At 35.6% G+C, this 18,500-nt stretch overlaps 1 protein-coding gene across 1 annotated transcript in view; it reads right to left on the bottom strand.

Moving 5' to 3' along the window:
• The window catches only part of NIPBL (NIPBL cohesin loading factor), a 124,558-nt gene that overhangs the window by 77,680 nt on the left and 28,378 nt on the right, over positions 1–18,500 (bottom strand). The window contains exons 3-8 of the mRNA XM_074165987.1: positions 16,606–16,771; positions 15,315–15,445; positions 9,413–9,512; positions 7,636–7,787; positions 6,379–6,539; positions 3,762–3,855 (exon numbers count right to left, since the gene is read on the bottom strand). Of these exons, the coding sequence (XP_074022088.1) occupies positions 3,762–3,855; positions 6,379–6,539; positions 7,636–7,787; positions 9,413–9,512; positions 15,315–15,445; positions 16,606–16,771 (804 nt within the window). The remainder of the gene's footprint in view (positions 1–3,761; positions 3,856–6,378; positions 6,540–7,635; positions 7,788–9,412; positions 9,513–15,314; positions 15,446–16,605; positions 16,772–18,500) is intronic.

Raw genomic sequence — 18,500 nt, 5'->3', positions numbered from 1 at the left:
GTAAAGGACTGCTCAGAGTATTATACATAGTCTGTATGATTTGAGTATACATTATACAACTTCTCTGTAAGAATTGAGATAATAATAAAGAGCATTCCAAAGTGAATTTGTTAAGAATAAGTATCATCAAATCAAAATAATTTTATTCCATAAAGAAGTTGGTCTTGTGGATTAACGAGAACTGAGTAATGTATCTGGACTCTAGCATGGCTTTTTATATAAAAATCACAGAATATTCTTCTGGAAATCTTCCCCAGTTTTGTACTAGATATAAAGAAATTATTACTTATCTTGATTAACAGGCAGTGTTGACATTCATTTTCAAAGAGCACAATTTAATTTATACTTCAAACTTAAAGGGATAGCAGATGAGACAGACAAAGAGGAACATATATTTGGGAGGTTTTTGAGGGACAGATTGCATTCATTTTCCACATATTCTTTCAATAGCCCCATCACTTTCTCCAGAGCTTCAAATGTCTCCTGAAAAACTTAGCTTTGGCTGTTCTAGCTTAGAACTGCTGTATTCAGATGCAACCTTGCATAAAAAAAACCCTAAAACTTGAAGAAAGAAACAAGAATGAATGTTTATTTTGGCCCTGTCAGAAAAAAAAATCTTTGAATAAATTTCTTCCACCTTTCTTTTGAAGGAGACGGTGAGAGATGGTATTTTTTCTTAACAAGTACCTTTAAGAGCACTGAAGTCTGTACTACAGATTTGAGAAAATTCCTCATTATTCTTGCCACACATTCAGACACCAAGTGTAGAGGAATCTCTCTGGAGAAGTCCTATAAATCCCTAAGAAAATAAAAGTAATCTTTCCAAATTACTCAGAAAATAAACATTAACAATTCCTGGATGGAATACAACTTATTTCTGGAAAAGAGTGCAAAATTATATGGTTTCATAGGGTTGTTGCTAGTCCTTAGAGATGTCTTCCGAGGAGTTTAGGAAATTATGGGAACAGGACTGTAAATGGTGTGAACTCTTCTCTTTGGAAAGCAATGGAAGGCTTTCCAGTATACAGATTTTTAGAAGTTTTTTTAAATAAAAAAATAAAAAAAATCTTTTCTGAGGTTCCAGAGCAGTGGGAAAGCAGAACCAGTGGAAAAAGATTTTGATGAGCAATCAAGTCTTGGGTAATGGATCCCACAGAATATTTTATGAGATCAACAAAAGGAAAATACTCCATGTTAACTCTTCATAGATGAATTTATAGAAATGAATTTTATAAGAAAGTAGATGTGGTAACAGATGACAGTATGAAAGCAGAGCCCGTATTCTGTTTGTATAGCTAAAAATATATAATTTACATAAAAAAGGAAGGATAAAGACCTAGATAAAACTTCAGCTGCTCTGGTAGCTTTACTGAAGCAGAAGTGAATCAAAGATTTCTTTAACAGAGAAATTTTACTCTACTGAGTAAGAGAATAACCAACCAAAATAACAAATATAACTCTGCCATCTCTCAAATGTTTGCCTTAGTTGCAAAAAAAACTTATTCCTCATTCAGATTCTATCAATCAGACAGTTACACTCAGTCTTGAAGTAATTCAAGACCATTCTCCAAGTCTCCAGAAGTCCTTGCTACTTCCACGTCAAAAGTACAGAAACGCAGTCTGGACCCGTACCTTCAGTAATTGCCTCAAGTTTCTATGTTACATAAGAAAGCTTTGATAGTATAACATCCTTCCTGAGCTCCCTCTCTGGACTGATGATGTCTAGTGCTGTTTTTTTTGTCCTCCCAAACAATGAAGTACTTTGCTAATTGTCTTTATCAAAGTTTGTGATCCGTCAACGAAACTTTCAAGGGTTAATTACAGTAACAACAAAAAGCTTAGCATAGATACTTGCTGTTTCTTCACCACTGGTAAACTTATCAGCACAACTTTCACACCAAATCATAGGCAAAAAACTCACTATCAGGGAGGCTGTGTTCTAAGTAACACTGTAATTATCCACACCTCTTCCATACATTTCTAAAATATGAGACCGGAGGTAGTAAAAGTCTGGCAAGACTCTTGCATCATCAAGAACTGGCTCTCTCAATCAGGGCTCATTAATCTCTTTAGAAGGCAAAATGGTAGCACCATTAGTAACAGTATTTTAGTTGTGTACTTCATCAATGGGAAAAGTAAAGCTAACATAACAGATAAATAAACGAAAAAGCTCCTCTTGCACTTTTTCAGCCCCTCTAATGCTGAAACATTACAATTCGAACTCTACGATCAGATTATTTTCAGAAACAATCTGAAAAGGTATCCCTTCAAAACAGGGTTCTGAGACAGCAGCAACTTTAACCAAAAAATAATTCAAATACTTTTTTGGCTGAGTGGTAAACACATATCTGAGCGGAAGCAGCTTCGATTCACAACGCTGTTAAAACTGATAAGCGCAACAGGGAAAACCAAGCAGATTTCAGTCTTCACCATTTACACAGTCCTTTAGCACAAGGCCTCAATGAAATACTGATGCTGCTGGCATGCTATACACATACTTCTCACTTGCCACTTGAGCCACATTCCTTCTATTACTGTTTAACACAGTATACGCCTACAGAAGATGAACCACAGAGATCATTTAGCAGTCACAGGATCATAGGATAATTCGGTTAAGGGACCTCAGGAGGTCTTCAGTCCAATCTCATGCCCAAAGTAGGGTAAGCAAGGCCACATTATGCAGGGCTTTAGCCAGCCTGATCTTAAAAACCTCGAAGGATAGAAAACGCACAGATTCTCTGGGCATCCTTTTCCAATGCTCAACTGTTCTTATAGTGAAAAAGCTTTTCCTCAGACCTAGTTGTAACCTCCCATTTCAGTATAAGTCCATTATATCTCATCCTTCCTTCACAACACTGAAAAGTCTGACTCAAGTCTTTCTGATAATCTCCTCCTAGGTACAGGAAGGCTGTTCGAAGGGCCAGCCCCACCAAAGACATCTCTTCTCCAGGCTGAACAAGACCAATACCTTCACCCTCACTGGAATCTTCCCCATCTCCTGTTCTCCCTCTCCACCTAATCTGACCATCCAGAAAGACTTAATTTTGTTTTGGGGCTAAGGAGAAGAAAGAACTATTGCATATTGCTACTGTTGCCCTGTAAATATATAAGCACTAAAAAGTAAATTAGCAAGAATATGCAACCTTGCTAAGTCTTTTGTATCTCAGTCATTGCTTCTTAGAGATAAGATTAAAAATAGAAGTATGCATTCCAGATTTTAGCATATAGAATTATTTTGAGCAAATTTTTTTCTGTTCAACTGATTGACAGTTCACCCTATTCCTTCTCCACAGCTAAGATTTTCAGGCTTTGTTTATGCCACATGTACTGAGTTTCTTGAACTACATTTAATTTCATGTTCTTAAAATTTCATGATTGCAATTAAGACTAGTGGTGCATATTAAAACACTTTTGAGCTGGTTAAGAGTTCAATACTCATAATGCTGCCTTTAAACCATATCTTACGCAGAGCAACTGAAACTATTCTTACAAAAAATTTAATCCTTATATTGAAAGGATTTTAAATCCTTCTGTCCTCCATGAATTTGAGCTTTATTTTGAAGGATCATTAGTCAATTTTTGGACCTTCAGAAATTTCTTCTGGATCAAGGCTCAAAATAATTTTGTATCCAAAACATAATGACATACTCTCTAGTACTATATGAATACAGAAGTCAGGAGGAGTAACTCAATACCTCTTTAAACTCTCTGTTCTTTAAAACTGGGAAAAAATACATTGATATATATGACTGCGAGACTACCTTTAAGGGTTCCATCACTTCCAGCTGGAGAGCAGACTGACTGTGGTGACCTCAAGGAAAAAGATGCAGCATTCCTTATTGAAGGATCACCATCCTAAAGTGATAATAATAAAAAATTAACATTATGAACATTTTAACATTATGAATACTTGATAAAATAAAAACTGAAATTAGTACATATACTGATAAAATGGACTGGACAAAAAAGCATACAAGAAATATTAGAAAAATATTTATTTACTTAAAAATCTTTGTAATTTAGACTGCTTTTAGATTGCTGTATAGGCAATATTCCAAAACACAATCAGTCTTAAGAAGAATCTATAACCAGTACATGCACACAAAAATAAATCTATGTATATGTCTTTTAGCTAAATAAGCACTTTTGGTTTACACTAAGATTCCATTTAAAACTTTTTTTTTTTTTACAAGCACTCATAGTAAAGAGCTGAAAAGCAGATACATGACCTCTATACAATACCAACAAAGAAACTGAGAATAAAATGCAGATTTTTAAAACAAACACCATTTTTTCACTTAACCTACCCTTAAAACTTATCAAGAATGCCACCTCACTTTTACAGCTAAACAAATTAACACTTCGTATTTATATCCTCCAGCAGGTACACATCAGGACTGAGTAAAATCTCTAGCACTCAACTGCAGCAGCTGAGATAGTCTCATGTAAAACACAATTAGAATGACTTTAGCTTGTTATTTCCTGTCTCGACAGTTAGATAGGAAACTACTCAATGGCAATATGAAGCACTTTCCCAATAGAGCAAACAAGTTCTACTGTCTTCTCAGTTTTGCACAGAACAACTTGCTTCAATGGAACCTATAGTTTGACAAACTTCTTCATAATATAATATTAATTACAATGTAATAATATCTATGCTCTACCTTTAAGAATGTAAATGTGTCTTTTTTACCCCCATGCTATCTTAAAATTAAACATGAAACCCACTATTCAAATTCCCATTTAACGTACTGCTTGAGTTTTTTATTGCTTTCATGGAGCCCTCTGCTGGTCACGAGTTTACCCATTCACTCAATGCCCTAACTAGATTTAAACTTCTATAAGAACAGTATTTCCCATTCTTAATAGTGTTTTTTATACAACATCCACGGGAATGTTTTGGGAAAGAACAAACTAACAACCTCATATCTGTGAAGAGACAATTTCTATAATTATAAACAAATTGCAAAGAGGAAAGTCATACAAAGAAAGTCTCCAAAGAAGTTCTAACGTTATTTAATCAGTTTCCTAATTAAATTGGCTGTTTCAGTAGATAATATTCTAACATGGCTCCTACTGATCCTACCTCCTACTGAGGTATATCAATACATGCAATTTTTTTATATAACCTTTTTTTTCCAAACCTGAATTTGCTGTCTGATAAATACCTTTTATCCTTTTGACCAATTTCAACCCAATTAATAAAATGTCAGAAGCCTCAACTGTAATTATGTATGAAAATAATCAGCAGCTAGTAGTAAGTTAGAAAGCTAAATTGGCATTTCATTGCATAGATGAGTAAGTACGCACTCCCTCTGACAACAGCCAAACAGCCAATTTCCACATGCAAAGCCACAGACTAGATAAAGTACATGTTACGCCTTGTGAAGATGTAGCTGACATTGCTTAGGGAATGGAAAGAGTTTGAAATTTGAAGACTGAAGGTGCTTACAAGTCAAATAATAAATACATTAAGAAGCCAGATTTCAATAATTTCACCATCCATGGGCACTTAGAAAACAATTCTATTAGGTTTATATTTTTTTCCCTTCCTAAAATTCAGGCTGTGCTATTAATTACACATTTTTGCCACAGTGCTTGGCAAAAAGAGTTGTTACCTCATGTGCAAAGAAATCTAGTATTTAGATTCAACACTAAAAAGAACTCTATCTTAAACTTGTGTGTTGTTATTGTAAGTCAAACTGAATTAATTTCCCGATGAAATTACTCATTACCCTAATACATTGAAATTAGGGAGCTGATTTTTTTTTCAAACCTGTCTTGTCTTTGACTTGTAACAAATCTCAAAAAAACCCCAAAATATTGGAAAAAAAAAGTTTAGTAAATTTTTGGCATTTAAGTTTTACTAAGACAGGAGAGGTCCTCTGACTCCATGACTGCCAAGGACATAGGCAAAGATGACTTTTATTAAATTAACAGCCTAACAGAGTAGCTAAACAGACTAACTAGGTAGATGACCTTTTGGGTACACATGCCATTCCTACCATAACTGACAAATTTTCAGAAGTGCTCATTTAGTTTCCTAGTTCAGATCTAACCCTAGCCCTTTAAAATAAGATCACATATGAGATTATGCGAAGGTTTTTACTTTTTCTAATTTCATCCAAATGAATATTACAAACAGTTCCAAAGGAACAAGAGATCTAGAAAAAAATAAATCTCACACATTGAAGTTTCACGTTTGAGAGTACAAATCTGAAATTGAAATATATTTTCAGTGGTTTTATACATCAGCTACAACATAGTAAAATATCTCACTTCTAAGGCAGCTGAAAATATACTTGCTTTATCATAGTAAATATTGGCTTTGTCATAATAAACTGATTTATCATAATAAGACTGATTTAGGCAACATACATCACTACTTAGTCTGTGCACCATCTGTAGGTAGTCTTCATTTGAGCCATGCCTAGAATTATCAGCATGATGATTAGCTGAATTTCCAGACAACTGACTTGAAACTTTATTTTCATGGAGATTTCTCATCCCAGCTGTGACAATGGGACTGGACACTGAAGCTGAAATACAAAAAAAAATGTAAGTAACTATACTGATATATTCACACACTCATTAACTCTTAAAAAGTTTCAGAGAAAACACCATAATAGTGGACATTAACGAGTTGGATGCAACAGGTCTGGAATCTGAACAAGAATCCAACCTTTTGATTGAATCCTTTTGCCACAAATACCTTGAATAAAATTAGGTATCTAAGATTTTAATTTTCAAGAGGATTTAAAACCTAAATTCCATGTACGGATTAGGCAAGCTCCTCTCCATATCTATCCTAATTCCAGTCAGTATCATATTCTTACTGGTTACAGAAAACCATTTTCCTCTATACAATTTGTATTCACTACCTTTAGTAACTTCCAACATAGTCATGAGAAATACAACATTACGTACAGAACAGCCACACATATTCGAAGCACAATGCTAGACTTTAAGAACAAATGATTTAAAAGAGTCCAATAAGAATTCTACTTACCATCAAAAAAATGCTTTGATATTTTAACATGTTGTTTGTTGTTGAACAACATGTTGTTCATGTTGTTTGTGATTGTTTTTAGAAAATGGGAGAACAAAGAAATCCATTAATTCTGAAGATCATCTTTGCCAGTTACTGCATACCTTGAGCATAATTCTAGCCAACTTTAAATTAATCTAGTCAATACTACAAAGGTTTGGTGAGGCTAAATATGCTGGCAGCAAAACTCATGTTACACTGGCAAAAATGAGGTTTTCACTAGTAAACATAAATGATGTTAGCCATAGCTAACAAATAAAAGTTTTTGGGTTGTTTGGATTTTTTCTATTGTCATGCATATATTACATCTGTGCAAAATGAATGTACATAGGGGAGCAATGCAACATGAACACGTGTCTTACATTTCCTTCTTCCTTTTATTTTAAATAAAGTGTATACTACCACTCTGTACAGGCAAGAAAGCAATGCTTAAAAATACCTGCCAACTCAAAGATTTGTATTAACCATACGTCTCCTTCAAAGAAATTAGAAAGCCATGAAACATGCATATGAAGGTAAAGTGAACATGAGACAGTAGAATAAAACAGACATCAGACAATCATGTCCTGTCTGCATCTCAGACTTACCTTGCTGCATCTGAGGATGTGGTGTATAACTTGGAGGATGTGAATATGGCATGTATCCTGCAGGGCTTTGAGGAGCATATGGACTAGGCACCGGACTGTTCTGTTGTGCCAAAAATCTGTTACCAGAGCTTGTCTGCGGTGGCACAAACCGGCTAAAAATAAAATTTAAAGAAGTTTTTAGAAGTTGGAAAAGCAAATTTAGACAAATTTATTCTTTTTTTTGGAATATTATACATTCAGAACACAACTTCTTTAAAATACTAAATTCCAGCACAATCAAGAATCTCCCTCAAAAGCAGTATTTTAAGCTATCAACACTGTGTCAACTTCAATTATTACTTAAGAGTCACAGCTTACGTACTGCATTAGTAGAAAGAAAGAATAGAATAAAAAGCGTTGATAAGATCTCCACTTAGGGAAAGGAAACAACGACACAAATACGTACTAAAACAAGATCTGCAATTTCCAAGAGTTACGTCCTAGAAATCTGAATAAAAGTGACAGCTAAGTTTTAATAAAAAACTACGTCACTAGGATTATCAAGGAGCTATCTGCGCTAAATATGATTTTTCAGTAAGATTTCCAAGATCTTCATCTGGCAGATCTATTCTGCCAAGACAGAGGAATGTGTAGGCAGCTAGGTAGGACTTGTCCCAAAGTTCACTGAATACAACTTAATTCTTTCACTGGCTTTATCTTAGACTCATCCTACAGATAGGAAGCCATAAAAACAACATAGGCTCGTGACAATAACACATGCACATTATAATTTACATTCTTATATGAGCTTTTCAAAATAAAAATAAACCAAATAAATACTTCAGAAAGTACATTACATGTTTTCACACCTCTCAGTTATAGCTAGGAACTCTATGAAGGTAAGCTTCTATAGAAAGAAAAGGAATGTATTTAACACAAGGACTTTGCAAGGATTTTGAGAAGACTGTAATATTCACAATTCAAAAAACCTTCTTCGATATCCCTTTTAGATTTAAAAGTGAAAAAGTGTAATGGTTTTTGTGGAGATACAGAGCATTTTATTTGCCAAAACAATTACAATAATGAAGTGAAATGTGAAATAAGTTTATTTTAATAATGATATCCAATAACTGAAGATGAAATCTGTTAAAGCCTAGTAACTGGGTTGAAACTATATGCAGAACTCTTTCGTCTAGTCCAGAGCACTTTATTATATTAATAAAAGCCTTGATTATAGGTACATGTTACTTGCCAACACTTAGGAGCTTAAAAAGAGCCAGAACGTAGACAAGGATGCTGCTGGAAGACTGGCCAAACTCCTAGGCCTATCCTCCTCTGAGTGGCTTTTTGTCTAACTGTTACAGCAGTATTCCATGCTTTTACAAGCCTTTTTTCCCACCCTCCTGTCACACTGGTACTGTTATACATGCTGGAACACATAAGCCTTTTCTCTCCTATCCTCCTGCCATCAGTATCAGCCTCTGCCACAGGTCGAAAACAGCTGGAGGGGTGGCAGGAGGCAGGGGGACTCCTTAAGCAGGAAAGAAATTTTGCCAAAATTATGATAGGGAAAGATTGTGGAGAATCATGACTAATCCTTGGAATACAAGGATTAATTCACTGATAGAAACATGGGGGTTTTTCCAGCTGAAAAAACTCACCCTGCTGTCAGACAAATGCAAAATTTGTCTTGACACTGACCACCTTCCACCCACATACTTGCAGCAACAATTGACTGCACTGTAGGAAGAATTTGCAGTCCGCTGCCCCTCCCACCCCATTTAAAAGAAGGCATTACCTGGAAGGGCTATGTGAGATAGTGGTTTGTTGATAATTGGAAGATGCAGGACTACCACGCATGGAATTCTGAGAAATATTAAACTGCGACATCATCATCCCTATTAAAAAGAAGATAGCAGCATTACTTTACACACATTCCTTTTTTAATCTCTAATTTCAGAAATTATTAGATACAAAGCAATTATAAACTTTATGGACATTAACATCATCCACCCACAACTGTTAGAAAACATTATAAGTGACTGATTGCGTGTAAGATGTCCATTTCACAACATAACATAAAAAAGCGTTTCCTAAAGCAGTATTCAGTTGTAAATATCAACAGTAGTCCCTTCCTCTGTATGTTAAGAGCTTCCCAAACCAAAATGTACTAGGAACAGAAATGTTTTATAACGGGACATATATTCCACGCCGCAGGTTGGTGTGTACAGTACTCATTGTGCTAATGAGTAAAAGATTTGGAAACTTCACAAGTCAGAAGAACACAGGAAGCTTCTCTCCCATTTTTAGAGCAAGTATAGCAAACATTCATCTCGGGCTAAGTGCTGCAAGATATTCTCAGCACTCCCATAATGCCTTAGTGGTTCCTTTCTACTGAGGGATGAAAGCTTTCTATTCCACCTCCACTACACTTATAAGGAATGTTATCCAAGAAGGTGCTGGAATATTTCAATTGCAAAACAAAACCAATATCCCAACTGTAGTGTCCCACAGCCTGTAGATCCCCACAGTCATGGTTTGGAAATTCAAAAGTTGTACTAGATGGCAAGCCAATGTGTTGGCTGTGTGTACTAGCTGGCAAGTACCAATGTGCCTGAAACTTAACTAATTTAAGAGGTGTTTGGACAATGCCCTTAATATTTGCTTGAACTTTCAGTCAGCCCTGAAGTGGTCAGGTGGTTGGGCTAGACAATTGTTGTAGGTCCCTTCCAAATGAAGTAATCTATTCCATTCTAACATCATTATTAGGGAGAATTTAAAGGAACCCTTTTTTTTTTCCTCTCTTCAATACAGGTATAAAGAATTCCCTAACAACAGCATGGCACTGGAAGTTGAAGTGATGTAGAAACACCAAAACTTAAATGAATTTTAAATTATTTTAATGGCCGAATTCAATGTCTTGCAGCTCAAACAGTGTCAGCATTTATGTGCACACTGCAGCTTGGGAAGCCACAGCAAATGCTCCACTGCCATGGGTAAAAGCACATCAGTAGTAGAAATATTTTAAACCAAAGATTAGACAGAAGGCTGAGAGAAGTCCTCGTTTCAGAGAGTCTGGGAGCTGTCAATTGTTCAATTGCTATCACCGATTTCAATTACTGCAACATCCACACAAGCAAAACTAGTTTCAGAAATCCTCCCTGTCACCCTCTTCTCTTCCCCTCTCCCTAGCAGGGAAGGGATGTGATAATCCCGCAGGAATGCAGCCGTTACTACCTCCCACTAGGTGTAAAGTGCTGCATTCCATGTATATTAGCACATGAAACCCAGCCCGGAACAGGAGTGGAAGTCCCATATTGTGCTGAAAAAAAAAAAAATCAGACACCTCCATACTTCAATACAGAGGACATTTCACTGTCCCGAGTATCAGAAGGGGACTCTAACTCCTGCAATATTGGTATAAATGGACACTGGTTGCCTTGCATAGAGATAGAGGCAAGTGAGGACGAGACACCAGAGGTTTTGCGCTGGAAGTAGCACCAGGTGTGCCCTCTGCCCGCTCGCCTCTCACTGCCACTCTCAAGGCAGCTAGGGGTACAGTATCTTAGTCAAACTACTGACCCTTAATATTCATGTACAGAATGTGCCCGTACAACCATGAACTATATAGACAAAATTTCATTTTATGCTTAAAGCACAGGCTGCACTTTTAAAATACTTTAAAAATATACCTATTTATTTTCTCCTCCCTAAACTTAAAACATGTTTTGAATGGCAGTTTTGGTTTAAAAGAATGACAGAAAATATATAAATCCATTTTTAATGCTATTTTAAAAAAACATTAAAACTTATTCTGTGACGGACAACTCTCATTTCATCTCCATTGGCGGGGGGGGGGGGGGGGGGGCGGGGCAGGGCAGGACATGGGAGGCACAATCTAGGTAACTAAGAAGAAAAAAACAAATCTCAACAAAACGCACCAACCAACCAACAACAAAAAGATGTCTCCAAAGCTTCCAGACAGATAAAAAGTACACTTGATAATTATATGAGAAAGAAGTAAAAATAAGCCCCAAACATTTACTCTAAAAAGGAGTCAAAATTAGTCTGTGGCCATTAGCACTAAGATACCTTCTTTTACATTTTTTACATTTTTGTCATATCACTAAGCAGCAGATTTACAGCTCCACTGCGCACTTCAGTACTTTAAATATTTAAGAATTTCTTTTAAAGGCAACCTTAATTTTGAACATTGGTACTGTTCAGGTTTGACAAAACATCATCCTACTAGTAACATTACTACGATGAGTTTCCTTAACACATACGTCCAGTCTTGACTATAATTTTTTTACTTGGAAAGAAGCAATATGCATAAATCCATTTTAGCATTCTTACTAAATGCCAAAGAATGTACTACATAAAAACACAGGTCAAGGTCACAGAAAGTCTTGCATGATTAAATTGTATTACAGCATCTTGCATGCTTAAGTCAGGACTGCTCACCAGCAGGTGATTTTTCAGTTAAATATATACTCTTATTGAAAGTGTACGTCTGCAGTTTCTCTCTTTTACTGCACATGTGCACTTGAATTAAATAGAAAAAATAATCCAAGAAATTGACATTTATGGAAAGATGCATTAGATTTTAATCCCCAAAAGTCACAAATTCTGATAAATAACTTAAAGTGTATATTAAGTCCTTTCTGAACCCTAACCAATGCTATGAATACTAACCTATTACAATATACTATTTTAGCTCATCTTCCAACACATATCTGCTGAAAGAAAAAGCCAAAGTGTTGAGAGGAAAAAGAGGAAAAATTATTATAAAAACAGAAATTAAATAATATCTTAATTTTAAATAAGTAATTATAAAGAAATGCACTTCACTCATACACTGTAAGATGCAAGACAGATGCAGCTCTAAGATGGCACCCAGAATTTTCTACATCATCCGATGAAAAAGGTCTACAAGTAAAATTAACATTTTGCCCTTGTACAAAGGTAGGTCTGATGCCACATGGTGATGTGACAAGTCTGTTCAGCCAACCTGGTAATAGAAAACAGTCTGAAAAATCCAACTAAAAATCTAACCTGTATGAAGACTGTTTCAACAATGGGACTGTTATCAAAAGATGGGGAATATTGCTGCTATGTTACCTGAAACGAAATATGCCAGCAATGGCAGGGGAGGAGAGTGAGGGGTACCCAATGAGGACACAAAGCGAAAGAAGTATTCACCTAATACACCCTTCTTTCACTGTTTGTTGATCGTAACTAAAAGCAATTCTTGCTCTAAACTCAGTGTTGAACTGTGGATCAATATGAACTTGGGAAGAAACATCAGCACAGAATAGTGCTTGAGCTTCACCTTATATTCACAAGAATTCAAAACATAGTATTTAGCTTTCTGGAGATTCCTGACACACTGTACTGAACCAAGAATTTTATTTCATGTTTAATGGAATTCTTTAGTCAGGAGATCTTCCTGTTCTTGCATCAGAACTGAAGGCTCGGAGAAATGAATTTGAGTTCACTTTGTCCATACTAATGCTGGAACTGACACTGAAGGGATCATGGTGCACAGACCCATCCCAGGCTGAGTAAATAGACAGGGGGTCCTGCTGCCTTCGTTCCTTCTCAACTGTGAGCATCACAAATACTGCCTCACAACACGCAGTGCTGACTTCAACGCATGCTGGACTCAACAGAAGCTGGAATGACAATATTCAGAAGGAAGACAGTAGGGAAAATGGAAGAGATGAATTTGAAGTACTAGAAGAGACTCTAAATTTCATTCTTCCAGCTGACAAAATGCATTACATAAAATCTCTGCCAAACCCTCAACTATTCTACAAATCGTGACTCTACAGAGATTACAGTATCTGTTCAGAAAGCAGAAGAAAACCCAGCTGTTGCTGCCCCAACGCATCAGTACACCCTTCTTTGGCCTTGGGGATCTGAACGGGACATAGTAACAGCTAATAAGGCTATCTCAATTTGCCAGCATCGAGCTTAAAGATCCACCTATATCCCAATAAGAGTGTGGCCTTTTTCCACTGAAAATAAAGTCACACTTCACCTAGCTTTACCCAGGGCTTTCTTCCTCTCAAAATACTTTGTCTACAGCTATACTCTTCCCTTCTTCCTCCTTTATTTCCAGTTTTCAGATTTTACACTTACATTGTAATGCTTGCACTCATACAAGTATTCAGAATTATGTAAAATAAAATTAAATATTCAAGGGAATATTAAAGTCTGATCTCTTCTGGTTCTCTGACAACACTTTGTTAATTTTACTAAAATAACATCAACTGTTACTTTTAAGTTTCACGTTGAATTATTTTTTATTCTGTATTAATACCTTCCTCCGAGCATAGGCCAAAGCACATTTACTAGCACATTTAAAGATAGAGGTGCTTTTATTTCATTAAGGATTATTCTTAACCTACTGAATCAAGCCACAAAAGGGTTTCTCCTTGTGAAGCACAGAATTAATAAAAATTAAAAAGAAATTAACTAGCTTTGTCTTCTTTCAAAAGCCTCTGCTGGAACAGATAATTTCAAAAATGATGTCTCCCTTTTGCACTGACAAAACATTTTCTTCTACAAAACTGGCGGAAAACTCTAATTCTAGCACATGTTTTTCTGGGACCACTCTGCAAACTGGCAGGACAATCGCAACTTTTCCCACAGCTGGAAAAATCATGCTCTGCCACAGCTACTACTAAATGCAGGATCTGGAGACTGTTTCCAGAGCTTAAATTTCAGGATATATGTACCAATGAACTTACAAATATTTAGCACTGCCTTTCACATTTTCATTCCAGGAAATTTCTGTCTTCTTTCAAGGAACTTTATGTCTTCTGTCCTTAGCAAATTCTTTTCAAATATTTTACGGCTTTTTATTCACGAGCCTAGGTGAACAAAACTAATAATCTCATTTTATTTTTTTTCCCCTCCAAAAGCACACTACACTTCCTTTCCCTTGTGGACTCCAGCAACACTTCTACCTGTATCTCTAAAGTACTAGCAAAGCTTTACCCCCACACTGCAAAAATTCTGGAAATTTTCCTATTCATTTCATAGTTTGGTATTTAAAGAATATACTTCAGGTCAAATCTCCAGATCTACAACAGAAACTATCCAATTAACCCTTTGCTTGGTCTCTCTCCTTCATCTTTGCTATCAGCAGTATATCTCACTACACGTCAGAAGAGAATTAGCTGTCAAAACAGTAAAATCTGCAGGGCATCACAAGTTGCTGAGACAAGGAATGCAGGAAGGATCTGTTTAGTATGGTTCATTCAACCACATTCCTTGCCCCAGAACTACTAAGAACTACCACTGTAATGATACACTATAATCGTACAGATTTTCAGTAGGATCAAGGCATATTTTTCCAACTGTAATTATTTATTGGCAGATATATAAACCTAGCCATAAAGAAACTGAAATAAAATAATTTATAAACAAAATCCAATCACTCATCTGAAATATTAAACTTTGTTGTGAAATTAAATATTTTTTACAAAAATACCTGGTAGAGTTTATTTCCAAGCTTATTCTAATACAGTCACTCTTAGAAGATGTCAACATACACAGCTTTATATCACTATCAAATGCAAGGTAAGGCATAAATATCACAGTTGTGCTCCATATATATTTCTGGCTAGTATTAGTCCCCTAAACTTACAGAACAACATAAACGCAATCAATAAATAATCAAAAATCCTTACCGCTTTGTACCCCGTATCTGTTTTGCATGCTTTTCTCCCTGAAAACATTAGGATTCCTTGCCAGGATAGCCTGCAGCAAGACTGGTATATCTCCCTCTGGATCATCACTGCCAAGGTTATCTTTCAACTCTCTGGAATTGTGGAAGTAAGCAAATAAAGAGGCAAATGCATTTTCAAATTATAAGAAACTATGAGTCAAGTAAAAAAAAAAAAAAAAGAGAAACAAAAAAACAAAACCAAAATGAAAGAAGACAATTTACTGTTAAAATATGGAAAAAAAAAAAACCAAGTCTGCAAAGCACCGTTCCCTGCCTCTATTTTTTTCCTCTCTTCTTTAAGGAACAGCAGAAGAGGTATTCCTACTAGTCTTCACAATTCTTTTCTGTTACTAGGCAGTTATATATACATGGCTGCCAGTTTCAGACTATTATAAAGTTTTTTTATGCCCACTTTTATATTGTGATCTTCTCCATAAAAGAACGTTTTGGCGTTAACATCAAGAAAGTACTACTGTAGGAGTGAAAATAACATATGCGTGAATGTATAACATTCAGGTTGCAGCCCAATGCTTTGAGAATCTTTTATTTTAAAAAGGGAAATTGGCATATCTTTGACATCACAGGATTCCCTCCGACCCACAAAAAAAAAATAATGGATTTTCTACAAATGCACCCGTGCTTTCACTTATTATTTGCTTTGAGGACTTTTAAAAGCTACTTCCACTTGATCAAAACAATTAATTCGAACGTGCAGGAAAAAAACAGGGTTGTCAACATAAGACAATTCAAAGGACACCAGGGAAAGATTAAAAAAAAAAAAAATTAACAAAATAGAATACATTAGCTTACTTGCTGGTTCAAGTCTTGAAGTATTTAAGTTCAATACCTAATGAGAATTGATGGGTCTTACACAGGTGTCCTAAAATTTTTCTTTTTTGTGTAATACTGAGTGTATAATTTGTCTGTGCACATTATTAACCAAAGTGGAACAAAAATGAGTATTGCACAAACAACACCATGAATTCTGCACTCCTAACTAGCAAGAATGGAATAAGAAGCAGACCTATAAAACAACCCCCACATTTATGCATAAAGGCTGTCAGAGAATTATTAACATTCTGACTGACTGAAATATTTGACTCTTATATAGCAGTCATTTGCTAAGCAAGCCAAATAAAAACCCAGCATGTTCTAATTTTCAGATTCTCACAAATATCCCTCTCACTCCAGTTAATTTTGATTTCAAGGAGTAATGATTGTGATCTGATATAGTTGAAGTTCAAAATACATACATGTGATCTGTTGACACCTGATTGAGACTGTGGACGAGCTGTGAAACCAGATTTTCATCCCTGCACGCCAGAAGGCAGTTCACCTCTTCAGCTATCCGTCCATTGAAAAGCAGGCTTTTTGTTGTTGTAGCAGGTAAAGGTGATGGAAGAGGCAGCTGGTTCAAAACTGTTATCAGAAAACAGAAAGGAGTTCAGAATCATTTCATGAAACACAAGCATACAAATATGGACATCTTCTTACTCCCTCGTGTGATTAAGAAAACTTGACAACTACATTTACAATACTGAGAAGATTGCTGAATTTCTTTTCAATTATGAACACGCACACACGCACACACACACACACAGACAAAGGTTGGACTCTGTTTTAAACAAAGTAATGCAGTCAAGTCCACAAGTTAAATTACTATACTACTGTAAATATTTAACTGTGCTAATGCAAGTATTATTAATCAAAACATACTTTTAAACATTCCAGAATATTATATAGTGTGTTATCATACTTTTTTCTTGGAACCAAAACCATTGATAAAGAAAGGAAATGCAAAATCCTTGTAGTTGCATGCAGTAACGAAAGTGCATTCAGCATATACTTTAAGTTTTCTACTCTGATCTTCATATTTAATTAGTGTTCCTTTGTATGGCCATACATACCATACATACCCATATACCCCATCCACCAAAAAACCAAACAACCCAAAAGCCAATTTAAGCCGCTGATTAAATTCTCAGTTTATTTTTCTCATGTATTTATATTTCTATGTAAGTCATCTTTCTCAAGAAAAGGCTAGTATCTTTGATTGGTACTATCACTAACACGTCAATTCAGTCAACATACCTAATCATAAATCTTGGCCAGATAATTGGCAGAGGTACACAGACAAGAGGAGAGTAAACCAGAAGAGGCCAAAAAGCCAGCTGTACAGAAAAGTCACTTTCCTGGGTCCACAAAAACAAGCTGACTCTTAAGTTCAAGTTCCCAGGCTGATTACAGCTCTGAGATAAAGGTTTTAACTGAATCATTAGAAATAGCTTAAGTTTTTTTTTTTTCTTAAGTGAAATACACTCTTTTGTCTCTTTTATATTTTTAAATTCTTTGTTAAAAAAAAAAAGAGGGGGAGAGAATTCTAGTACTTTTCCCCCTTTATATAATGACACACATATAGACATCTGAATCCATAAACAGTGTCTTCCAATTTGATATTTCAGATTATCAGAAGCACATGAGAAGTGGGGTTTTTTCCTCCAATACATTTTTTTAAAATACTTTTTTTACTGTAGGGAATTAAATTCAATTGCTGGGTATATACTTTCAGTGTCTCTTGGAAAGTCTCCAAATTTCAACAGTATAATAATAAAAAAAATAAGAGTTCAGAAGAAGCACCTGGGTCACTGAGTCCAATTATCCTCAGACAGACAACTGAGCTGCAAATTCTTTCTTACAGTTCATGAACAAGATGCATCTTTGTCCCAACTGCTCTTCTTGCAGTAGTTGTTCACATATTTGCAGTACTGTTCACATTATAACCATTTGGTTTTGTGCCACTATCAGCTTTTAATGTAAATAGTTCTTTTCCTTTCCATGCGTTTTGTCTTCCTGAAGTATTTAAAGACAGTACATACACCTTATCTACTCCTTTTGTAGGCTGAACAGCTAAGAAAGAAGACTCACAGGTTCAGCTGCTTATTTAAATTCTAGCAGCCATTCTTTGCACCTATTCATTAGAGCAACTTTTTATACCTTGTCCAGAACTAAGGAACTAGGTTTCAAGTGTATTCAGAATATTCCACAACTCTTTTTAGTTAAAGCATCAGTCTGATCCTCTCTCCCCCTCTCTTTCTGATGAGATGTATGTTTTAGCGAAGTATGTTATCCTATATATGCTTTTCTTTAT

The sequence above is a fragment of the Numenius arquata genome, chromosome Z (genome assembly GCF_964106895.1).
Source record: "Numenius arquata chromosome Z, bNumArq3.hap1.1, whole genome shotgun sequence".
Taxonomy (NCBI): domain Eukaryota; kingdom Metazoa; phylum Chordata; class Aves; order Charadriiformes; family Scolopacidae; genus Numenius; species Numenius arquata.
This window is presented reverse-complemented; position numbering and strand designations above follow the sequence as displayed.